At 40.0% G+C, this 24,189-nt stretch overlaps 2 protein-coding genes across 2 annotated transcripts; one reads left to right on the forward strand and one right to left on the reverse strand.

The window, feature by feature from the left end:
• The first annotated feature begins 12,629 nt into the window (after positions 1–12,629).
• Positions 12,630–13,580, forward strand: LOC129538262 (olfactory receptor-like protein DTMT). The gene has a single exon (XM_088829429.1). It carries the CDS (start codon positions 12,630–12,632, stop codon positions 13,578–13,580), a length of 951 nt encoding a protein of 316 aa, XP_088685555.1.
• A 3,365-nt stretch (positions 13,581–16,945) lies between these two features.
• On the reverse strand, positions 16,946–17,887 carry LOC129536890 (olfactory receptor 1D2-like). Its single transcript, XM_055396066.2, has one exon. The coding sequence runs from the start codon at positions 17,885–17,887 to the stop codon at positions 16,946–16,948; it is 942 nt and encodes a 313-aa protein (XP_055252041.2).
• Between the last annotated feature and the right edge of the window lie 6,302 nt (positions 17,888–24,189).

A 24,189-nucleotide genomic window follows, 5' to 3' on the forward strand; every position in this document is an offset into this window, starting at 1 on the left:
AGAACCAGTCAAGTTCTTTAAATTCTCAGAGAAGCATATGATAAAAACTCAATAAATGGGTAAGCATATTATGATTCCAAAGATACATATTCTACTGAATTAATATAAATTTTAACTCATTTGAAGTCAAAATTCTAACAGGTTTTTTGAGAAAGAAAAATCTCATCTAACTTTAATCTAAAAATAAGTGTGAGAATAAGTTAGGAAAATGCTGGAAAAGAGAATAATAAGGAGATTCTTCCTCTGCCAAATATGAAAGATTCTGAAACAGTGTGATACTGGTGGAATAAACAGATTGATAGAATTGGACAGAAACTCAGTTCGGTTCAGTTCAGTCGCTCAGTCGTGTCCAACTCTCCGCGACCCCGTGAATCACAGCACGCCAGGCCTCCCTGTCCATCACCAACTCCCGGAGTTCACTCAAACTCATGTCCATCGAGTCGGTGATGCCATCCAGCCATCTCATTCTCTGTCGTCCCCGTCTCCTCCCACCCCCAATCCCTCCGAGCATCGGAGTCTTTTCCAGTGAGTCAACTCATCGCATGAGGTGGCGAAAGTATTCGAGTTTCAGCTTTAGCATCAGTCCTTCCAATGAACACCCAGGATTGATCTCCTTTAGAATGGACTGGTTGGATCTCCTTGCAGTCCAAGGGACTCTCAAGAGTCTTCTCCAGCACCACAGTTCAAAAGCATCAATTCTTCGGCGATCAGCTTTCTTCACAGTCCAACTCTCACATCCATACATGACCACGGGAAAAACCATAGCCTTGACTAGACGGACCTTGGTTGGCAAAGTAATGTCTCTGCTTTTTAATATACTATCTAGGCAGAAACTCAAATGCAGGCCAAATAACATGTAGGGTTTAGTTGATTATTATGGAAACACTTTTACCAGGAGATACATTTTTGTATTAGCCAGTAAATGGCATTGAGACAATTGTCTATTTAGGGGGAAATGTGAGAGCAATAGACTTCCCAGGTGGCACAGTGGTAAAGAATCTGCCTGCCAATGCAGAGATGTAGGTAATATGGGTTTGATCCCTGGATTGGGAAGGTACCCTGGAGAAGGAAATGGCAACCACTCCAGTACTCTGGGAAATGGACAGTGGAGCCTGGTGGGCTACACTTCAGTTCATGGGATCGCAAAAGGGTCGATCACAACTGAGTGTCTGAACATACACACATGAGATCAATGTTTTGCTTCTTACCAAATACCTTTCAGGCATACTGAGGATGAAAAGAGCATAATGTGTATTTTTTCCTTTTGAAAACTTAATATGTAAGAAATAAAAATTTTTAAAATTCAAAAAATAAAAGAGTATGTAAATAAGATACATTGAATTATACTTTATGGAGATAGATAACAACTGTTTATATTTGATATTTTTATTATTTGAGATGTGAAGGGTGAAAAAATGTCAGACTATGAAATGTTGAGAGTATTGCAGAAAGAGAGTTCCATGTGTAAAGGACCCAAGTTGTACTTTTGTTGCATTTAAGGAATTAAATGTAGTTTGGGCTGGCTGGAGAGCAGAGTGGTGAGATATGGGATTGTACAGGTAAGCAGGGAGTCAGGTCATTCAGAGCCTTATTACGAGTTTAAAATTTATTCTAAGTGCAGTGAGGATCATTAAAATGTTTAAGCACAGGAGGATGCATATTTTTAGTAACTATTTAGGCTTTTGGGATCTTAGTTCCCTGACCAAGGACTGAACCCATACCCATGCCACCCGCATTGGGAGTGGGGAATCTTAAAGGATGGCCCACCAGGGAAGTCCCTCAGAACTATTCTTTAGTTTGTGTTTTGGTAACATTATTTGAATAATTATCTATGTATTTTCATTTCTGATCAAATGATTTTTCTGTGCCTGTTACACTAATAGCTCTGATAATATTGAAACATTTCCAATCCTGGTATAAAATACTGAAATTGATTTTCAGTTGTTTAATTTAGACTGCTGTAGCCACATTTATAAATGAGGTTTATCTATTACTCTGTTATTTCTTTTTTATATGCCATCCTTATATGATTTGGGTTTTTATGTTCGCATTTTTTTGCATATAATTTGTTTGCATTATCCTCCATCTTAAACTTACATTCACTTATTGTCTATTTCTGTTATCTGGAAATTTTTTCAATAATTTCAGATGTAAATTTAAAAAGAAGTCCCATGGAATTCATTTTCCCTAAATAGTTTCTAATACATTGCAATCTATTGATTATAAACAAAAAATTTCAGTGTGAATGAGTCAGCAATACAGAAAAATTTAAATCAAAAGAAAGTAAACATCATCCCAAATTCTGCCATGAAACTACTCTTAACATTTTTAGTGAGCGTACTTTATTTTCCCCAGCCTTCTTTACTCAGTCAACAATGAGATGAAGAGCTTTCTCCAATCCAAAATTGTAATTTGTTACCTATTTTTCCTCCTTAAATAAACTATATTTCTACCTGCATAATTTTTTTCTTTATTCTTCAAGTTAACTTATATGCAGAGTACATCATGAGGAACGCTGGGCTGGAAGAAGCACAAGCTGGAATCAAGATTGCCGGGAGAAATATCAGTAACCTCAGATGTGCAGATGACACCACCCTTATGGCAGAAAGTGAAGAGGAACTAAAAAGCCTCTTGATGAAAGTGAAAGAGGAGAGTGAAAAGGTTGGCTTGAAGCTCAACATTCAGAAAACGAAGATCATGGCATCTGTTCCCATCACTTCATGGGAAATAGATGGGGAAAGAGTGGAAACAGTGTCAGACTTTATTTTTTGGGGCTCCAAAATCACTGCAGATGCTGATTGCAGCCATGAAATTAAAAGATGCTTACTCCTTGGAAGGAAAGTTATGACCAACATAGGTAGCATATTAAAAAGCAGAGACATTACTTTGCCAACCAAGGTCCGTCTAGTAAAGGCTATGGTTTTTCCCGTGGTCATGTATGGATGTGAGAATTGGACTGTGAAGAAAGCTGATCGCCGAAGAATTGATGCTTTTGAACTGTGGTGCTGGAGAAGACTCTTGAGAGTCCCTTGGACTGCAAGGAGATCCAACCAGTCTATTCTAAAGGAGATCAATCCTGGGTGTTCATTGGAAGGACTGATGCTAAAGCTGAAACTCTAATACTCTGGCCACCTCATGCGACGAGTTGATTCACTGGAAAAGACTCTGATGCTGGGAAAGGTTGGGGGCGGGAGGAGAAGAGGACGACAGAATGAGATGGCTGGATGGCATCACCGACTCGATGGACATGAGTTTGAGTGAACTCTGGGAGTTGGTGATGGACAGGGAGGCCTGGCGTGCTGTGATTCATGGGGTCGCAGAGAGTCGGACATGACTGAGCGACTGAACTGAACTGAACTGAACTGAAAGTTAAAATTTACCAACTCTGTTTAGGAACTACATTGTATTCCACTGTGGGAAGATAGATAACAACTATTCATATTTTGCTATTTTTTTAACTTTGAAATATGAAGGATGTTTCTTCTTTGTTATTTTATCTGACTTGTAATGTCTTTTCCAATTTAAAAATTATGTCTCACCTCATTTAATGAGAACCTACTTTCATTTTTTTCTTTATTTTTTACTGCTGCATTTCTTGGAATTTATCCTACATAAGTAATTAGCATTTCATTTTGAGATTTTTTAAAATTTATTTTTCAGTTGGAGGAAAATTGCTTTACAATGTTGTGATGGTTTCTGCCATTCAACAATGCAAATCAACCGTAATTATACATATGTCACCTCCCTTTTGAGCCTCCCTCCCCTTCTCCTTCCCACCCCTCTAGATCACCACAGAGCCCCTGGCTGGGCTCTCTGTGTTATATAGTAACTTCTCACTGGCTATCTATAAAATGGTATTGATGAACCTATTTTCAGGGAAAGAAAGGAGACGCAGATCTGGAGAACGGACATGTGGACACAGTGGAGGAAGGAGAGAAAATGGGCAAATGGAAAAATGAGACAAATGGAGAAAGTGGCATAGACATATATACACTGTCATTTTGAGATTTGGAGTCAGAAGTTCATGTCTGAACCCCAAGTAACACATAACTTTAAAAAACAAAACAAACCACTACCCTATTTGCTCAGATAATGTGCTGTGACTATCTATCTGTCTCTTCTATTTAGTCTGCACAGCAATACTGTTTGTTTTTACTACCCCATTTTGTGGATGAGGTGTCTGAGACTTAGAAGGTTAATGAATTTCCAAAATTCCTTCTACTAGTTAGTGACAGAGTTGGGATTTGAGTCCCTGGAGTCCACACCCTAGCCATTCTACCACACATTAAATAAGAGTAAAGATGCCTACCTCAGGCTTTCCTGGTGGTCCAGTGGTTAAGAATCTGCCTGCCAATGCAGGGGACACGGGTTTGATCCCTAATCCAGGAAGATCCCACATGCCAGGGAGCTACTAAGCCCGTGCGCCACAACTACTGAGCCAGCACTCTGGAGCCCTTGAGGCGCAGCTACTGAGCTCACATACTGCAACTACTGAGGCCTGTGTGCCTAGAGCCTGTGCTCTGCAACAAGAGCCACAGCAATGACAAGCCTGCGCACTGCCTCTAGAGAGTACCCCCTGCTTGCCTCAACTAGAGAAAGCCCATGCGTAGCAACGAAGGTGCGGAACAGCCAAAACAAAAAATGCCTACCTCACTGTGCGTTTAGAAAAGATCTGAAATGCTAGATGTTGAAACATTCTGCCATCCTTAAAGCCCTGTGTAAGTGGATGGAGAGATGATGTTATTGCGGGGGTGGCGCTCAAAAGGAGTCTTATTCTTTACCATTTCTCAATGTTTCTGAGTAACAACCCCTCTCCCGGCTCAGTAGGAAACCTTGCACTCAGAACCAAGAAGAATCAGTGGCCCCAGTCTTGACTTCATCCTGGATATGGCTTTTCTTCCCACTTACCTAGGAACAGCCTCAGCCCACCTTGTCTGCAGGAAATGACCCAGAATGTCAAGGTGGAGACTCATGTGTGGCTGTCCTCTTGGTGCTATCTACATGGAGGAGAGAAGAGTGAAGAAGGTATTACTGTGGCCTTCACGTGCAAAGGGTTGTGGATTGTTCAATTCAGGAGCTAGAAAATATAAAAGAGACAGAAAGTTCGGGTTATATTCCAGAAGACTTAAGTGCTGTGCCTACAAAGGGGTTGGCAGAGGGAAAGTAATTCACAGAAGGCTTTTGAACAGGCTGCATTATAGAGTGAGCTCAGTGATCATTTCAGAGGTGATTCAAACACTTTGTGGAAGTGGATGATGGTTCATTTCTCTTTTACCATTAAGATTCCAAATTATATAGTAGTCATGTGGTGGTCCTTTGGTGTTTGAGTAAAGTGGGAGTAATCCTTAGGACATTCTTTAGAGACTTTTTTGCATGTAAAACTTCCCACATCTGCTGTTTGATACTCATATCATTCACCTATGGTTCTATACTGTGAGTGAGCTCATATATCTCTCAAACTATGTAAGTGAGGCTTTGAGTTGAAGAGGATGCTTGTCTATCAGAAAACAGAGTTTCAGTGAGAAGTGGGGACTGATGGGCTCATCCCAAGACCCCCCAAATTGAGCTGAGAATGAAAGGTGCATCATGGTGACTCCCCAAGTAACCCCAACCCAAAGCACATCTGACCACCACCTGTTTCTGCCATGAAGACAGAGGTCTTCCACTTCCTTAGACCTCATCAGAAACTATTTCCTTTCACAACCTGTTGCTTGGATTCAGGATCCTCTGGGGCATCTGCCTGATAGGAGGGAGGGAGGGAGGCAGGAGTGAGGGCTGGGAAAACTCAGAGGACCCGAGGAATCGTTACCTCTGCTTCAGCCCTCAACACAGGAGTCTTCTACACTTTAGTGTCCATCAGAGTCACCTGTGGTGATGCTTTAAAACTAAATAAAAGCCCATTTTCTGGCTCCCTTCCTTGAAATACTGGCTCTTATTCTGCAAATAAAGTCCTTTATGAAATCACCTGATGGTTCTGGTTGTACGCTTTGGGAAACACTGTTCTTTTTGTAAGAGCCAGTGGATTCTGAGCATGTGTGTGGTCAGCTGACTTTAGAGACACAGACTCCTCTGCAGTGTGGCTGGGTGGAGAGGGGAGATAGTTTGAGGTGTTATGGAAGAGGGCTCCAAACTCAGCCTTAGAAGGCTGTCCTTTTGTCCCTCCAGTGCTGCTTTTCAGCAGAAGTACCCTGAGGAGGGCATGAAACTTCCTTGAGCTCTTCATCTCACCTGTAAAGTCTTTCTTATACGTTTGAGAATCATGTGCCACAGGGCTAGTGATAGCACTTTGAAAACTAGAGCGCTAGCAAGATAGGAGGGATTGTTAATTACCTTGTTAAATACTAAGGAGTTAGACGATGATGAAGATTTTCAAAGTATGTGAGTATATTTGTGAGAGAGACAGTAAATGGAGAAGAGAAGATAAGAAAGGGATGAGAGAGGCAGAGGATATGAATATTTCTGAAATGTGCAGACCTTTCCCACTGTTCTGTGTTGGTCACAGGGCTGCCTAGTTCTGCTGCTTCCACTTTCCCGCTAGACGGATGAAAATTCAGTCTGGATGTGGAGGACACTAAGGCACTGTTTCTGAATAGAACTTGGTGATTCATTCCATTTGCTGAAGTTCGGAAGGATGGAATCGGTGCCTGGAACTTCAGTGCCTGCACAAAAGGGGAAAAAGACTGTGGTTGTTCTGATGAGCTCGGGAAATCTGAGAGCCGACCCTCGGATACTGGGTTCATGAAGAGAGGAGCTGAACTGGAGCCACATCAGATCTATTTATCAGTTTTGGAGACAGCTTGGGGAGGCAATCCCAAGACAGCTTGTTGAGATGCACCTGGATAATTGCTTTCAAAGTTAGTATCCATAAGCAAAGGTCTTGGGAAATGGGTCTTGTTTACAAGGAGTAAATCAACTTCACACTGGGCAGAAGTCCTGTAGGTGCCCTAGGTGTAAGAGTAAACTATAATTGAAGAGAACAGCACACATATGCTCTAGCCTGGGTTAGAGTCAGCAGAGGTCCACACAATCTCAAGAACTAAATTTGGATTGGGATGATTCCAGATTGCTGGTGACTCCAAGTTCTAAGGAAAAACAATTGAAAAGAATATAATACCATCTTAGACTTCAAGTGCTTTCCCTTCAATACACAGTATCTGGCACAAACCCAGAGATAAACAAACACGTCAGGGAATAAGATTGCTAAAGCAAGAACCAACAGCTGAAAGCCTACAAGGAGTCTCTGTGTGTGTGTGTGCTCAGTTGCTTCAGTCATGCCTGACTCTTTGTGACCCTATGGACTGTAGCCTGCCAGGCTCCTCTGTCCATGAGATTTTCCCGACAAAAATAAGGGATAAGTTTTCATGCCCTCCGCCAGGAGATCTTCCTGACCCAGGGATTGAACCTGTGTCTCCTGCATTACAGGCAGATTCTTTATCTATTGAGTCATTGAGGGCTCTAGATAGCATAATAATCAGACATGGACTGAAAAACCAGTGATGCTTAGGATGTTTTTGGATATAGAACCAAAGGTGAAAATTTTGGCAGGGCTTTTTACGACCTGAACAAACATGAGTAACCAGCAATCAGATCAAAAACTTTACTAGCCCTGCAGGAATCCTGTCATGTCTCTGCGAGTTGCTGTTCCTGCAGGGGCATTCACTCTCTTGCTATTAAATTAATAGCATTAATTTAATTTATGCTATTAAATTAGTTAATTTAATAATAATAATAAATATATTCACTATCTAAATATTCGTTGTTAATAATTAATGATTAATTTACAGCATGCATTAATTTTACCCATTTTTGGGCCTATTTGAATGGAAGTGCACCTTTTGTTCTCTTTCTTCTCTCCCTCTGTCAGTCAGTGTTGTGTATGTAAAGTTCATCCACGTTGCTGTATGCAGTGGTAGATCGTCCACTTTCCTTGCTGTGTAGAGTTCTATTGTGTGAATAAGCCATTAACAACATCCATTCTACCACTGATGAACAGTTTTTGGCTGTTAAGAATCCTGAAGCTCCCTGTTCTTCCTGGGCATCTCTACAGAAGAGTGGGATATCTGGATTATAAGGCAGGTACTTGTTTAGTTTGAGTGAACTCCGGGAGTTGGTGATGGACAGGGAGGCCTGGCGTGCTGTGATTCATGGGGTCGCGGAGAGTCGGACACGACTGAGTGACTGAACTGAACTGACTGAACTGAACTTGTTTAGTTTAGAAGACAGAACTGAGCAGTCAACAGTCATACTTACCCACCTTGTAACAATGGAGTCCTCTTGTTCCACATTCTTAACATGGCTCGGTATTTTTCCCATCCTTTTCCTATGAGCTTTTTGGTAAGTGTATAGCGGTATCACATTGTGGTTTTCGTTTCCATTTCTCTGCTGACTAACAAAATTAAGCACCCTTGCATGTGGTTATTCTCCAGAGCTATATTCTCTTTGTACATTATCCTGTGCCCAGTTTTCTCTTGGGTTATCTACCTGTTTCATTTGATTTGTAGGAAATCTTTATATGTTCTGATTACAAGTCCTTTGTCAGATGTATGTAGTCTTCAACTTTGTAGTTGATTTTCATTCAATTAATGGTGGATATTTAGAAATATGAGAGAGAAAGAGGAAAGTGAAAAAGCTGGTTTGAAATGCATCATTAAAAAAACTAAGATCATGGCATCTGGTCTCATCACTTTATGGCAAATAGAAGGGGAGAATGTGAAAGTATTGAGATATTTTTTTCTTCGCCTCCAAAATCACTGTGGATATGACTGTAGTCATGAAATAAAAGATGCTTACTCCTTGGAAGGAAAGCTATGATGAACCTGGGCAGCATATTAAAAATCAGAGGCATCACTTTGTTGACAGAGGTCTGTATAGTGAAAGCTATGGTTTTCCCAGTAGTCATGTACTTATCCTCTGTGGTTAGATAAGAGGGTTAGATAACATCACCGACTCAGTGGACATTAAAACTTGGGGAGATAGTGGAGGTCAGAGAAGACTGGTGTACTACAGTCCATGGGGTCACAAAGAGTTAGACATGACTTAGGGACTGGATGACAACAACAAATTGCAAAACAGTCCAATTTAGCAATATTTATTTTATAATTAGTGTCTAAGGATATTTGCTATATCTTTGTCAATGTTCTCCTATATTTTCCTCTAAAGGAGGAAGGCAAATACTTCAGGAGTGAAATAATATAGAACCTAGAGAAGAAAAAGCTCTTTTGGGCTATGGTAGCCAGAGGAGTGGGATTCCCAGGTGGCACTAGTGGTAAAGAACTCACTTGCCAATCTAGGAGGGGTAAGAGAGGCGGGTTCGATCCCTGGGTCGGGAAGATCCCTGGAGAAGGAAACGGCAACCCACTCCAGTATTCTTGCCTGGAGAATCCCATGGACAGACTACTGGTGGGCTACGGTCCATAGGGTCACAGAGTCGGACACAACTGAACCAATTTAGCACAGCCAGAGGAGTATTCCTGTGGGATTAGGTCATGAGCTTGCATCCTCTGTTGCCTGTTCCCCTACCCAGAGGTGATTAGTAATTAAAAAATATCTGCCTTAGACCTCCTAGGGGATTTGTCCCAGAGAAGCAATAAAATTTACTTTGTTATTAGTGAGTTTTTCCAAGTCCTAGTATCCGTTGGGATCCAATGTCCCTCAGGCCCAGGAAGACAGAAATGACAAAAGGGATGTTGTAGAATCAGGTGATGATTGCAGAGTCTATCTCCATATGTCTATAATGAATAAAAGAGTGAATACCCCCAGGTCAAAGCCCTGAAGTCATTCTCAGACATATTTGGTAAATTAGGCTGGCGAGTCCATGCCTTTGCTCATATACTCAGTTATGTCTGGCTCTTTTGCAACTCCATGGACGTGTAGCCCACCAGGCTCTTCTGTCCATGGGATTCTCCAGGCAAGAATACTGGAGTGGGTTGCCATTTTTTCCTCCAGGACTTAGGGATTTTGCAGCCTGAGTATCCAGACTACTGAGATTCTATGATATGACTCTATGGGATTTTTCTTCAGGCTGTCTAAAAAACCCCTGCTCAACATTCTAGACAGTCTGTGTTGATTAGCATCTACCATATTTCACCTCTCTGTCAATATAGTAAGTATTTCATAATGGAGTCCTCTATATTTTGCAAGAGATTCTCAAAAGAGATTTCAAGTGTACAGAAGCTTTGAAAGATAGGCAGGAACAAGTCAGCATTATCATCTTAAAACTGAAAAAGGTAATATGTAGAGAAGTGTAGAAGTGAAGTGAAGTGAAGTGAAGTCACTCAGTCATGTCCGACTCTGCTACCCCATGGACTGTAGCCTACCAGGCTCCTCTGTCCATGGGATTTTCCAGGCAATAGTACTGGAGTGGATTGCCATTTCCTTCTCTGGGGGATCTTCCCAACCCAGGGATCGAACCCAGGTCTCCCACATTGTAGACAGATGCTTTACCATCTAAGCCACCAGGGAAGTGGGGAGAGAGAAGTGTAAGGAATAGGTAATTAGGAGTGGGTTTCCTCAAAGGCAGCATTTTTAGATGATGTCTGACTGATTTGGACTCTGTAATCAGGCATTTTATATAACAGATGGATCCCACCTAGTTCCCAGGAATGGAAGTTCCTGAGGAGTCAGAAATTCATCCTTTAGTTCACTAATACATAACAAACATCTTTCTTCTGTCCAAGTGTGAAAACACATACATTTGCCTGGTTTAAACCCTATGATCTTGGTGAGTATCCTGCAGTGAGGGTACTATTCTGTATCTCTTTGGGGTTAGAAGAAGTTTCCCTCATTCTGAAGTGCTCCTCCTGTTTTTTTCTTTTCTTGGTCAAATCCTGATTCGCACTGTGGGGAAATGTATCAGGAGTAGACCAGGCACTGGGTCCAAGAGATTGTAAGTTATTTTTATTATTATTTGCTTTTTCATGACATTTGTCTCAGCTGTAAAGAATCCGCCTGCAATGAAAGACTCGCAAGTTCAGTCCCTGGGTCGAGATGATCCCCTGGAGGAGGGCATGGCAACACACGCCAGTGTTCTTGCCTGGAGAATGGACAGAGGAGCCTGGCAGGTTATAGTCCATGGGGTTGCAAAGAGTCAGACACAACTGAAGCAACGTAGCATGGATGCATGCATGACCTCTAAACTTCAACATGAATCTCACATCAATATTGACATTGTGTGGGCTGAATTTTAAGGAAAAAAATGACAGCCTTACTTGGGTACATTAGTGTTAAGCCACATAATAAGATAGCTTGAGATGGGGTAGTTTTCTAACCTGGGGAGAGAAATTCTAGACAGTATACAGTACAGTATTTGGAAATCAACACACATGATTTAGATAGGGAGCTGCGATTTGGAAAGGCTGTCAGTGGATGTTTCTACCTTCCATATTTTTGGTGTCTGTTGAAACAATTCAGTGATCTCTTGGATAGCCTGAAAGTTTTCTTACTTCTCATTGTCCTAGATGTTAAGGTTCATCAGTGAACAAAGTAGAACTTTTTTTATCTTTAGCATCTAGCAAAGAGCAAATAATCCATGTTTAATGATCTGGAAGATGAGTTCCCAGGAGAAGGAATGGAGTGGGATGGGGATAGCATGCATTCAGGTAATGAAAGCGTGATGTGCCATGATGGGTGAAAGTAGTCTGCCTTTGAGAAAATGAGAGATACCTGGTCTACAGAGTAGAGAGAGGGTTGGCCATGAGCTCATTGCTCTTATGAAATAAGGATCCTGTGGACCATGTCAACCCTGATAAAATAAGGTCTTTGTGTTAGTGGAAAGGGGAAACTCTTCAGTTAGAATAGTGACATGGAAACGTTTGAGTTATAGAAAGAATGATTCTGGATAATGTCAGTGCATTGTAGGGAAGTGAAAGTAGAGAGAGTCCAAATTTGTTGACATTGTTTAGGTGAGAATAGCAACTGAGCTAAATGGTGGCTGTAGGATGTCAAGAAGGGCATATATGAGAGATGTTCAGAAAGTGGGACTGGAAACATATAGTAAATGAACAAGGAGAGATGAGGGGAGGGAGGAGTCAAGGATGGCTCTCAGGTCTGGCTTGTATATCTTACAGGTGGTATTGTCAATCACTGAGGTAGGGAACATTGGGAGTGAAGCAAATATGGGACTGAAGAAACAACAAGCCTAATATTGAGAAGGTTTGTCTTGGAGTGAAGGTGAAACATGCAAATAAGATGGTCATCAGGGAGTTGAACACCCAGGTCTGTAGCTCAGAAGAATGGTGTGAGCTGAATAAGAGTAGAAGGACAATACGCTGAGGATACCCAATATTCAAATGATGACTTGGCATGAAGACTTCTCTAATGACTGTGTGAAGAAGGCATTGTTATGGAGGCCAGAATAAAATGGGAACATGAGGTATCACCATGGCCAAGAGATGAGAGAGTCCTACAAAGGAAAAAGTGATCATTAGTACTAAATGGGATATGTTATTGAATTTAGAGACATGAATGTTATTGCAGACTTTGAAGGGGTAGTTTCAGCAGAGTCACCTGCTGCCTGTGCTTAAATTCTCACTCATCCACCATTTGACAATAAGCCACATGCTATACACATTATTTATTTTTTATATTTGGATTTAAGTTCTGTGATTTTTTATAAATAATAGAGTTATAGAATGACAAAGAGAAACCAAACCATCATCTCAGAGTTCCTCCTTCTGGGCTTGCCTATCCAGCCAGAGCATCAAAACCTGTTCTATGCTCTGTTCCTGGCCATGTATGTTACCACCGTCCTGGGGAACCTCCTCATAATGTTCCTGATTCGACTGGACCCCCACCTCCACACACCCATGTATTTATTTCTCAGTAACCTGTCTTTCTCTGACCTCTGCTTCTCCTCTGTCACAGTGCCTAAGCTGTTGCAGAATATGAAGAGCCAAGTCCCGTCCATCTCCTATGCGGGCTGTCTGGCCCAGATGTATTTTTACTTGTTTTTTGGAGTTCTTGAGAGCTTCCTGCTTGTGGCCATGGCCTATGACCGCTATGTGGCCATCTGCTTCCCCCTGCACTACACTGTCATCATGAGCCCCAGGCTCTGTCTCGCTCTGCTGGTGCTGTCCTGGGTGCTGACCACTGCCCATGCCATGTTGCACACTGTGCTCATGGCCAGGCTGTCCTTTTGCGCTGACAATGTGATTCCTCACTTTTTCTGTGACACATCTACTTTGTTGAAGGTGTCCTGCTCTGATACTCGAGTCAACGGGTTGGTGATATTTTTCATGGGAGGACTCATTCTCGTGATCCCATTTCTACTCATCATCATGTCCTATGCACGAATTGTCTCCTCCATCCTCAAAGTTCCTTCTGCCAGGGGTATCCGCAAGGCCTTCTCCACCTGTGGCTCCCACCTCTCCATGGTGTCCCTCTTCTATGGGACAATTATTGGTCTCTACTTGTGCCCATCAACTAATAATTCTGCTGTTAAGGAGACTGTCATGTCTATGATGTACACTGTGGTGACCCCCATGCTGAACCCCTTCATCTACAGCCTGAGGAACAGAGACATGAAGGGAGCCCTGGGAAGAGTCTTTTGGAAAAAGAAAATATCTTTCTCTCTAAAATGGTAACAATTGGGATTTTTGCACTATTTAATTCAGTGGTTATAGTAATGTTGCCAGTGGAGTATTACTCTAAATCAGTGGCTTTCTTTTTTCAGTTTTAAAGCCATTAACCTTTTTATTCAAGCAAAACCCCGTGATGAAGGCTAATATGAAAATATGATGACCATGAAGCTGTGTCTGAAGCAGAATTGAGGTCGGGAAACCATCTGCTCTGCATCTTTATTTTCCTCTTGCCAGGTGGAATTCATGTTTGAAAATAAGATTTATATATATTTTTGTGCAGAATGTCTACTATCCATGTCAATTCAGAAATTAGCTTTTCAAGCATCACTGGAATCATTGCTTTCTTCCTGCTCAAAAATCCTTAATGATGCTCGCAAATGAAGAAAGAATGAAATGTACGCTTTCTGGCTCACAGAAGCACAGAGACTCCTGGAGTTCTCTATTTCTGATACACCTTCCCTTTTTTCCCCATGATTAAAAGCATTTGTTACTACCTTATCTCCATGCATATACTTACAGCATTTTATTCTTTAATTTTACTTTTTGGGCCCAGATCAGAGCAACCTTCCTTTAAGAGAGATGATAAATAGAAAACACTTACTGAGTGTTTTTGTATGTGTCAGGCACTTTTCCCATTTGTTAATCTACCACCTCTATGATGCTGCTCCTTTTATTTTCCTGTTTACAGACAAAGTGATAGAAACATTAATTTACTGTCCAACGTCACATAAGAAGTAAGTGGTGAAGTTAAGATCTGAACTCAGGTAGTTTGGCTTCACAGCTCTAGATCTCCATGACCATACAATACTGAATCTTCAGACTATAGAATCTTATTCCCTTCCATTATAACAGTGGATTCTGTGCAGTTCCAATCACTTGTCAATCAATCATGCCAATTTTTCATGTCCTCTTCATATTTCTTATTGAGGCATAATTTTCTTCATACACAATCAGAAATTATAGAACAGAAGTTGTAAACTGTATTCCTGGGGAGCCAAGCAAGAAATATGATGAGTGTAAAGTGTATCAGATTTAAAAAAACTCAACTGCAGGGATATGGTCAAAGATATTTTATAAATACATGGAGTATATATGCCTCTACCATAACTCAAAAATCTATGCTACTAGAGATGATATAGCTTTCATACTGAATAAATTCTAATTGAAAATAGAAATGTTTAATCATGAAATATATTATTGTATCTTGTTATTCCTTTGATTTAGAAACAAAATCTGGCAGTTTTCTTTATGACTAGTGTGACATCTTTTGTTTTTCACTTGAATTACCTAGTAGAAAACTCAGACTTGAGTCTAATAACCAGGAGTGATATTTAGAGTTTTTTTTTCCTGTTTAATAATAGATAAGAGTTTGCAAATGCATGCACTTTGAATATAGGTCAAATTTTTGCACAAGCATTTTTATATTTAGAGTTGCTTTTCTGATGATATAAATAGAATTTTGATATTCTGAGGTTGCTATATATTTTTCAATATTACATTGCACTGCATCATTAATGTTATATTTTTTGCTCTTTATTTATATCATTATATTGAGAGAGGTGAGCTAAAATGTTCATATGACATATAATATTATTTTATTGTCATATAATTGGTAATAAAGAAATCTTTTAAAATAATTCATTCTTCAACTCTATAATTTTAGATATCTAGACAGGTTATTACTTTCATTTCTGTAAATGCATTTTAGCAATTGTGAGTAGTTTGCATTATTCTTTGCCGAATTAAGTTTGCAAACACACAGTTTTAAAAAAAGGAATCAGTCAATTGAATTATTCATTTGTTTAATTTTTTGTGGATGCCTTTGCAGAGAAATAGTCAGAGTGGTTACATGATTTTCAGTGTCAAACCAAGGCCATGCATTTAATCAAAGCTTTACAAATATTAGAGTTAAATTTTTTTTTTTGCCTCACATGAGTAACTCATTTTCTTTAACATTTCCAAAGTCTTTTTGGCCCCATGATGCCTAACCTTCATGTAGTACCAAAGGCCACCATCTTGTGTATCCAAGTTATTAAGTAGAGTGTTGGATGACCAGTTCAATTTTTGGGAGCACATTCAATTTATGATATTAATCACTGTTCTGTGATGGGCTTCATTTTTTACTTTTTAGCACTGAAAAATTACTGCAAAGTGTAAACTCATATTCAGTGTCATGCAAAATATTGCCACTTTGGATTTTATTTTTTAAAATGTTTGATATTATTACCAATATGGCCAGAGTACAACTTGTAGCCAGTAATTTCAACCATCTCACATTAAAAATTTGAAGCTTTTTTTTCCCCCAACATATTTTCAACTAATATCTTGATATTGAACTTGTTAGGAGAGTTTAAGCCAAAATTTCTGAGGAATGATCAAACTTTTCATCAACAACACAAGCGAATATGGTGAATTGAGTGTTATTATATGCCTATATTCTCCTGTGACAACAGACATGTGAATGTTTGTCTCTGTTTGAAGCACAAAATTTTTGCTAAATCCTAAAGATCCTCAAAAATCTCTAAAAGATTTGATGCCCAATTATTTCATTTAATATAACAGCATTTCACAATATCATTGTTCATTTTATAATTATATGGAAAAATAAACCATTTAAACATTTAATTTTAGTTTCTGCTTGTTAAATTTTTCACGTCATAATTTTTCTGTACAGTGGTCATTGTAAGATTTGTTTAAAGTAAAATAGTTTTGACACAGTTTCATTTTGCTTATTTACTAAACGTGTTGGAATGCTGTGTTTTTCCAGAAAGAAATATTCTTGGCATTGTAGTACTGTGATCAGGTAAATTGAAGGATGCATGCTGTGTGCTTAGTAGCTCAATCATGTCTGACTCTTTGTGACCCTTTGGACTATAGCCTTCCAGGTGCCTCTGTCCATGGGATTTTTCAGGCAAGAATACTAGAGTGGGTTGCCATTTCCTCCTCCAGGGAATCTTCCTGACCCAGGGATTGAACCCAGGTCTCCCTCATTGCAGGCAGATTCTTCACTGACTGAGCCACCAGGGAAGCCCAAGAATATTGGAGTGGGTAGCCTATCCCTTCTCCAGGTGATCTTTTCAACCCAGGAATCGAACTAGGGTCTCCTGCACTGCAGGTGAATTCTTTAACAGCTGAGCCACTAGGGAAGCCAGTACTGGTTACCATGTTAGTGTGATCTTATTTATTTCCAAGACTTTTGTGCTTAGGGAGTTTGGTGTATATGTGTATTTCTTTCCTTCACCAGAGATGTATACATTCATTCTGAGCTACAGTTTTGCCCTAGTCATGTTGTTTATTTCATAAGATATCTTGTACACTGAGGAAGAAATTCCCAGTGTCCACTCAATGCCCCTTTTACAATATTGCCCTTATGTCAACCTCTGAAAGCCTTTCCCTCGAAACAGCCTTCTCAGAGCCCCATGCATGTCCTTGTTCCTCAGGCTGTAGATGAAAGGGTTCATCATGGGGGTCACCACGGCATACATCACTGTGGCTACTGAGTCCTTCATGGAGTAGGTTTTGAGGGGCTGCAGATATACCATAACAAGTGTCCCATAGAAGAGGGAGACCACAGCCAAGTGGGAACCGCAGGTGGAGAAAGCTTTGTATTTGCTGGAAGCTGAGGGTATTCGGAGGATGGCTCTGACAATCTGGACATAGGACACCATCATGAACCCAAACGGAGTGAGGAAGATAAAGATGCCTGTGGTAATTAACACTGTATGAGTGATCTGAGTGTTGGAACATGCGAGCCTCAGTAGGACATACATCTCACAGAAGATGTAGTATATCTTCCGGGGCCCACAGAAAGTCACCTTGGTCATGAGGAGGGTGAGCATGAGGCCATAGAGGACAGCAAGTGCCCAACACGAGGTGAGGAGCAAAATACAGAGCCCAGGGCTCATGACTGTGACATAGTGGAGGGGACGGCAGATGGCCACATAGTGGTCATATGCCATCGTGGCCAGGATGAGGTTGTCCAGAGTCACCAAGGAGACCAGGAAGTAGAGCTGGGTCAGACACCCCGCGTATGAGATGGCTTTGTTCTGGGACTGAAGGTTCACCAGCATCTTGGGGATCGTGTTGGTGACGAAGAAGAGGTCTGTGAAGGAGAGGCTGGCCAGGAAGAAGTACATGGGAGTGTGTAGGCGGGAGTCAGAGCCAATGGCCAAAATGATGGACATGTTTCCCACCACTGTGACCAGGTACATGGACAGGAACATCCAAAACAGGACCCGCTCTTGCTCAGGATTCTCTGAGATCCCCAGGAGGAGGAAGTCAGAGACCCCTGTCTGATTGCCTCCATGCATTTTCCCAACTGTCTGCAATATCAGCACCAACAAACATCTGTTAAGTGCCTTCAATTGAAAAAATACATTCAGATAAGCAAAGTTATCAATTATCTTAGCATTAAAGTATCTTAGACCCAGTTTTATAATTTCTTTTTATGCTAGAAAGAAAGTAATAACAGATACAAGAATAGACCATGAGAAATCTTTATGCACCTTTAGCATTCCAGGAACTTCAGATTTGGCATACTCAATATTATAGGCATTATGTCTGTGTCATATCTGAAATTCTATTATCACAAATTGTCATAAATTATGATAATTATAATTATCATAAATTATCTTGAAGTGCTTAAATATTAGTATGTTGTTCTGTGCTATTACTAAGTTTTCCAGTGGTATTTAAAATAGGTATATCCATCATAAAAATGGGTGTTATACGAGTGAGCAATGAAAGGGTAAGTAAAACTATTGAAAAGAAGAAGGAAAAATTATCACTGTTTACCTGTGGTAAATCTAAGATAATTACTTGAAATGCCATTAGAAATAAAGAGGGTTTTTAAAAAAAGGAAAATATTGGTTTGGCCAAAAAGAAAAACCAAACAAACTTTTTGGCTAACCCAATAAAAGAAAAAAAAAAGAATTTACATTAAACTGGACAATCATACAGTATATGGATCCCAAACGAATACTTCTCCTATAGTCATTTTTTGCAATTACTAAGACTCTATTGTTGGAACACTCGAATTCAAGTGTGAGTGTATCCACTTGTGAATTCTCCAGTAAATTACCTGAGCTCTTTAATAATCCATCACTTCATGTGTAAATGGATCAAGACAAGGATAAAGTAACAATATGCTTAACATGAAGATCTGGTCTGCAGTGAGCAGTCAAAAAACACTGCCTATAGTTATTATATGTAAAAAATAATCAAGAAAAATTAGGATAAAATATACTGTGAAAGAATCCCACTACACTTCAACAAAGTGCTCAGCTTCTAGGGGTTGTGGGGTTACTCAGAAAGATTGCTGTCTCCTCACCCCCAGCTCTAGAGCCATGGCTTAGCTATTTTAACTGGGTGAAGAAACAGCCCTAAAAAAAGCTCTTAACCAAGTTTATTTGCAACAGAGCATGGAAGTTCAGGTCAAAAGATGCTCTCAAAACTGATGAATTTGTGGCCAAAGGCAATTGAGAGGAGATTCATGGATTTGATACTGATACAGCCTAGACTATAGGTCAGTTCATGTGGAAAACTGAGGAATAACACAGCAGGGAGGAGCCTTTTTGAGGACAGAACAGATATTAACCTCTGACCTACAACATTATTCCTTCAAAGGAGTCACAATTTGATTGGATTATTTTGTAGAGCAATTTATGCCCCAGAAAATTGTTAAAAATAATAGAACATCCAGCTGCTAATTAGTCGTGTTTAACAGCAGACTATTTTGAGGTCAAGAGAAGAAGAGCTCTACCAATATTACTGTCAGTTCAGTGCTGTAAACATATCCATGGTTGTGCTGCCCTAGGAGCAACATCAGAGGCTTAACACTGTGGAGGTAAAATTGACTATCATAAAATAATTCAGCCAACACTAGACAAATAAGCAAATAACAATAGTAAGGTCCAGAAGGGAGGTTCAGTACCCAGAGTTCTTACAGCGTGTTAGCTAAAATGCCCCATTTCCAGCAAATGATTATGTCATAAAAATGAACAGAAAAGTGTGACCCATACAGCAGAATAAAAATCAGGCAAGACACATTGCCTCTGAGAATGACCAGATGACAGGCTTAACAGAGAGAGGTTTCAAAGTAGCCATTAAAATATATTGATGGAACTAAAGGAAAACATGACTGAAGAAGTAAAAGAAAGCATAATGGCAATGCCAAATCAAATCAAGATTATCAATAGGAGGAAGGAAATTTAAAAATATAAGCATATGGAAATTGTGGAGTTGAAAAGTAAAATAATTAAAATAAAAAATTCACTAGAAGGCCTCTACAGTAGGTTAGAACTGGCATAATTAGTGAACTCTAGATTGATGGATATAGATTATGCAAATTGAAAAAAAAGAAAAAATAAATAATTAAAAATGAAGAGAAATGTAAAACACCAATAAGCACACCAACATATATGTAGTGGGAGTGCCAGAAAGAGGGGGAGAGAAAGAGAGAGAAGCAGAAAAATATTTGAAGAAATAATTATTTTTTATTTTTATTTTTTTAAATTTATTTATTTTAATTGGAGGCTAATTACTTTACATTATTGTATTGGTTTTGCCATACATTGACATGAATCTGCCCCGGGGGTACATGTGTTCCGCATCTTGAACCCCCCCTCCCCCCTCCCTTCCCATCCCATCCCTCTGGTTCATCCCAGTACACCAGCCCCAAGCATCCTGTATCATGCATCGAACCTGGTCTGGTGATTCGTTTCACATATGATAATATACGTATTTCAATGCCATTCTCCCAAATCATCCCACCCTTGCCCTCTCCCACAGAGTCCAAAAGACTGTTTTATACATCTGTGTTTCTTTTGCTGTCTCGTATACAGGGTTATCATTATCATCCTTCTAAATTCCATACATATGTGTTAATATACTGTATTGGTGTTTTTCTTTCTGGCTTACTTCACTCTGCATAATAGGTTCCAGTTTCATCCACCTCAGTAGAACTGATTCAAATGTATTCTTTTTAATAGCTGAGTAATACTCCATTGTGTATATGTACCACAGCTTTCTTATCCATTCGTCTATAGATGGACTAAATGCAAAAGAAACAAAAGAGACCATAGCAAAAATCAACAAATCCAAAAGCTGGTTCTGTGAGAAGGTAAATAAAATTGACAAACCACTAGCCAGACTCATCAAGAAACAAAAGGAGAAAAACCAAATCAATAAAAATAGAAATGAAAATGGAGAGATCACAACAGACAACACAGAAATACAAAGGATCATAAGAGATTACCATCAGCAATTATATGCCAATAAAATGGACAACTTGGAAGAAATGGACACATTCTTAGAAAAGTACAACTTTCCAAATCTGAACCAGGAAGAAATAGAAAATCTTAACAGACCCATCACAAGCATGGAAATTGAAACTGTAAACAGAAATCTTCCAGCAAACAAAAGCCCAGGTCCAGATGGCTTCACAGCTGAATTCTACCAAAAATTTAGAGAAGAGCTAACACCAATCCTACTCAAACTCTTTCAGAAAATTGCAGAGGAAGGTAAACTTCCAAACTCATTCTATGAGGCCACCATCACCCTAATACCAAAACCTGACAAAGATACCACAAAAAAAGAGAACTACAGGCCAATATCACTGATGAACATAGATGCAAAAATCCTTAACAAAATTTTAGCAATCAGAATCCAACAACACGTTAAAAAGATCATACATCATGACATTTATCCCAGGGATGCAAGAATTCTTCAATATCCACAAATCAATCAACATAATACACCACATTAACAAAATGAAAAATAAAAACCATATGATTATCTCAATAGATGCAGAGAAAGCCTTTGACAAAATTCACCATCCATTTATGATAAAAACCCTCCAGAAGGTGGGAATAGAAGGAACATTCCTCAACATGATAAAAGCTATATATGACAAACCCACAGCAAACATTATCCTCAATGGTGAAAAATTGAAAGCGTTTCCCCTAAAGTCAGTAACAAGACAAGGGTGCCCACTCTCACCACTACTATTCAACATAGTTTTGGAAGTTTTGGCCACATCAATCAGAGCAGAAAAAGACATAAAAGGAATTCAAATTGGAAAAGAAGAAGTAAAACTCTCACTGTTTGCAGATGACATGATCCTCTACACAGAAAACCATAAAGACTCTACCAGAAAATTACTAGAGCTAATCAATGATTATAGCAGGATATAAAATCAACACACAGAAATCCCTTGCATTCCTATAAACTAATAATGAGAAAATAGAAAGAGAAATTAAGGAAACAATTCCATTCACCATTGCAACGAAAAGAATAAGATACTTAGGAATATATCTACCTAAAGAAACAAAAGACCTATATATGAAATAATTATTAAAACTACCCAAATTTATTGGAAAATACACATCCAAAATCTTAGCAAACTCCAGGTGAGATTAACAGAGAGAGATCCACAAACATACACATCATAGGAAAAATGCTAAAAGGTAAAACAAGGAGAAAATCTTGAAAGCAGCAAGAAACGAGTGACTCTACTTGCACAAAAGCCATATTGGCTTCCCAGGTGGCACTAGTGGTAAATCTGCCTGCCGGTGCAAGAGATGCAAGTGACTAGGGTTCAATCCCTGGGTTGGGAAGATACCCTGGAGTAAGGAATGGCAACCCACTCCAGTATTCTTGCTTGGGAAATTCCATGGACAGAGGAGCCTGGCAGGCTACAGTCCATGGGCTTGCAAAGAGTCAGACATGACTGAGAACACACACACACACACACACACAGAAACCATCATATCAAGAGTTGCCAGAAGCAGTTCTCCAACCCAAATGGGAATGATCATAAACGAGTCCTATTCTTAACTATTTTCTCAAATTTCTGATTATCTCCTATGTCTTCCTGTTAAAAAAAACTATGCTCAAGATAAAGAGGCATCAGTGGCTCCAGTCTCCACAATTCTGGACCTGGTTCTGCCCCCTACATAGACAAGAGCTGCCTCACCCCACCTGTGTCTGCAGGGAATGGTCCTGATGGAGATTTTGTGACTGGCACCTTAGTGATATCTATACGGGGAGACACAAGGTGAAGGAGTGTATAAATATGGGCTTCCCGTATGCAAGGAAAGGATTTGTCCAAGTCAGGACCCTGGTAATAAAAGATCATCTGGGCTCTCTCCTAGAAGACTTACACTAACGAGGAGGGTTGGTGTGGGTGTAAATTTCTCATCACAGAAGGCATTCGAACATGATCCCATGGGCTGAGTGATTGTTTCACAGCTGATTCAAGCTTCTGTTGGAAGTGGGTGATGGTTAAACTCTCTTTTAACACTAAGAATCCAAACTATAAGACTAATCATGTGGTAATCCAATGACATTTGAGTGAAAATGGGCCTAAGTCTCAGCACAGGCTCTAGAGACTTTTGTGTATGTATAGCTTCCCACATCTGTTACCATAAAATTCATCTATGGTTCTACACCAAAAACGAGCTCATTTATTTCTCCTAGTGATTAAAGGAAGGTTTCAGCTTGAGATCTGTCCCAAAGGTCACCAAGGGATATGGTGGCAGAGATGAGGCTTTGACCAGGAGAGTTCCAAGTAGGTGTATGCACTTTATGTTAGCCTAGAGCTGGAAGGACATGAAAACCTGGAAACTTGAGGGTAGCAAAACAAAAGTTGCCCGCCCCCCTCGAAAAATAGAATTGACTACTCCAAGACCCACAGACTGGCCTAAGAAGGAAAAACTGACTCCCCGGGTGATCCACAACCCTGAGCCTACCTGGCTGCCACCTGTTCCTGCCATGGAGACAAATGTTTTCTACTTCCTTAGACCTCATCAGAAAACTGCTTACTTTCACAGCCTATTGTCAGAAGTTCAGGACGCTTTGGGGCATCTGCCTGATGAGAGGGAGGGTGGGAGGCAAGTATGAGGGCTGGAAAAAGTTGGAGCACACCCAAGAAATTAGTATCTTTGCTTTTTGCCCTCAAGGTAAGTGTCTCCCACACTTTAGCATGCACTGGAATCACCAGTGATGCTTTAAAACAAAAAGCTTGTTTTCTCATCTCTTTGTTTCTCCTTCCTTGAAATACTGGTTCTGTTCTGAGAAATAAGTCTTTTTTAAGCAATAACCTGGTGATTCTGATCATTCACCCAGGGGAACCACTGCTCTGCATCTGTACAAGTCAGTGGTTTCTGAACACTGGTATGTCAGATAGCCTTAGAGACACGAACTCCGTTGAAGTATGGCTGGGGGGAGAGGGGAGAGTATGAGGTAGTATGGGAAAATATTCCATGTGTGATGTTGGAATACTAGTCTTTTGAATCTCTTGTGTCACCCCCTAGCTGCATGACCTTGAGAAGGGCATACATCTTCCCAGAGCTACCTCATACCTCATCTCGTCCATGAGTACTTTCTTGCAAGTTTGAGAAGCAGGTGCAGCAAGGCATGTGACAGCATTTTATAGCATGCTATAAGAATTAGATGACATTTTATATTATTTTTAAATACTAAGGAATTGGATTGTATGAATGCTCTTTCAATGGTTGTGACTGTGTTTTTGAGACAGAGAAACTGGAGAGAAGATAGGAAAAGGAGGAAAGAGACAACTTGAGCTTGTGATGTCCATACCTTACTCTCTGTT

This window comes from Moschus berezovskii, chromosome 20 (assembly GCF_049115385.1).
Source record: "Moschus berezovskii isolate FMDL1 chromosome 20, NW_MosBer_1.0, whole genome shotgun sequence".
In the NCBI taxonomy this organism is placed as follows: Eukaryota; Metazoa; Chordata; class Mammalia; order Artiodactyla; family Moschidae; genus Moschus; species Moschus berezovskii.

Coding starts and splice junctions, on each gene's coding strand:
- LOC129538262 (XM_088829429.1), top strand. CDS start 12,630: ATGACAAAGAGAAACCAAACCATCATCTCAGAGTTCCTCCTTCTGGGC.
- LOC129536890 (XM_055396066.2), bottom strand. CDS start 17,887: ATGCATGGAGGCAATCAGACAGGGGTCTCTGACTTCCTCCTCCTGGGG.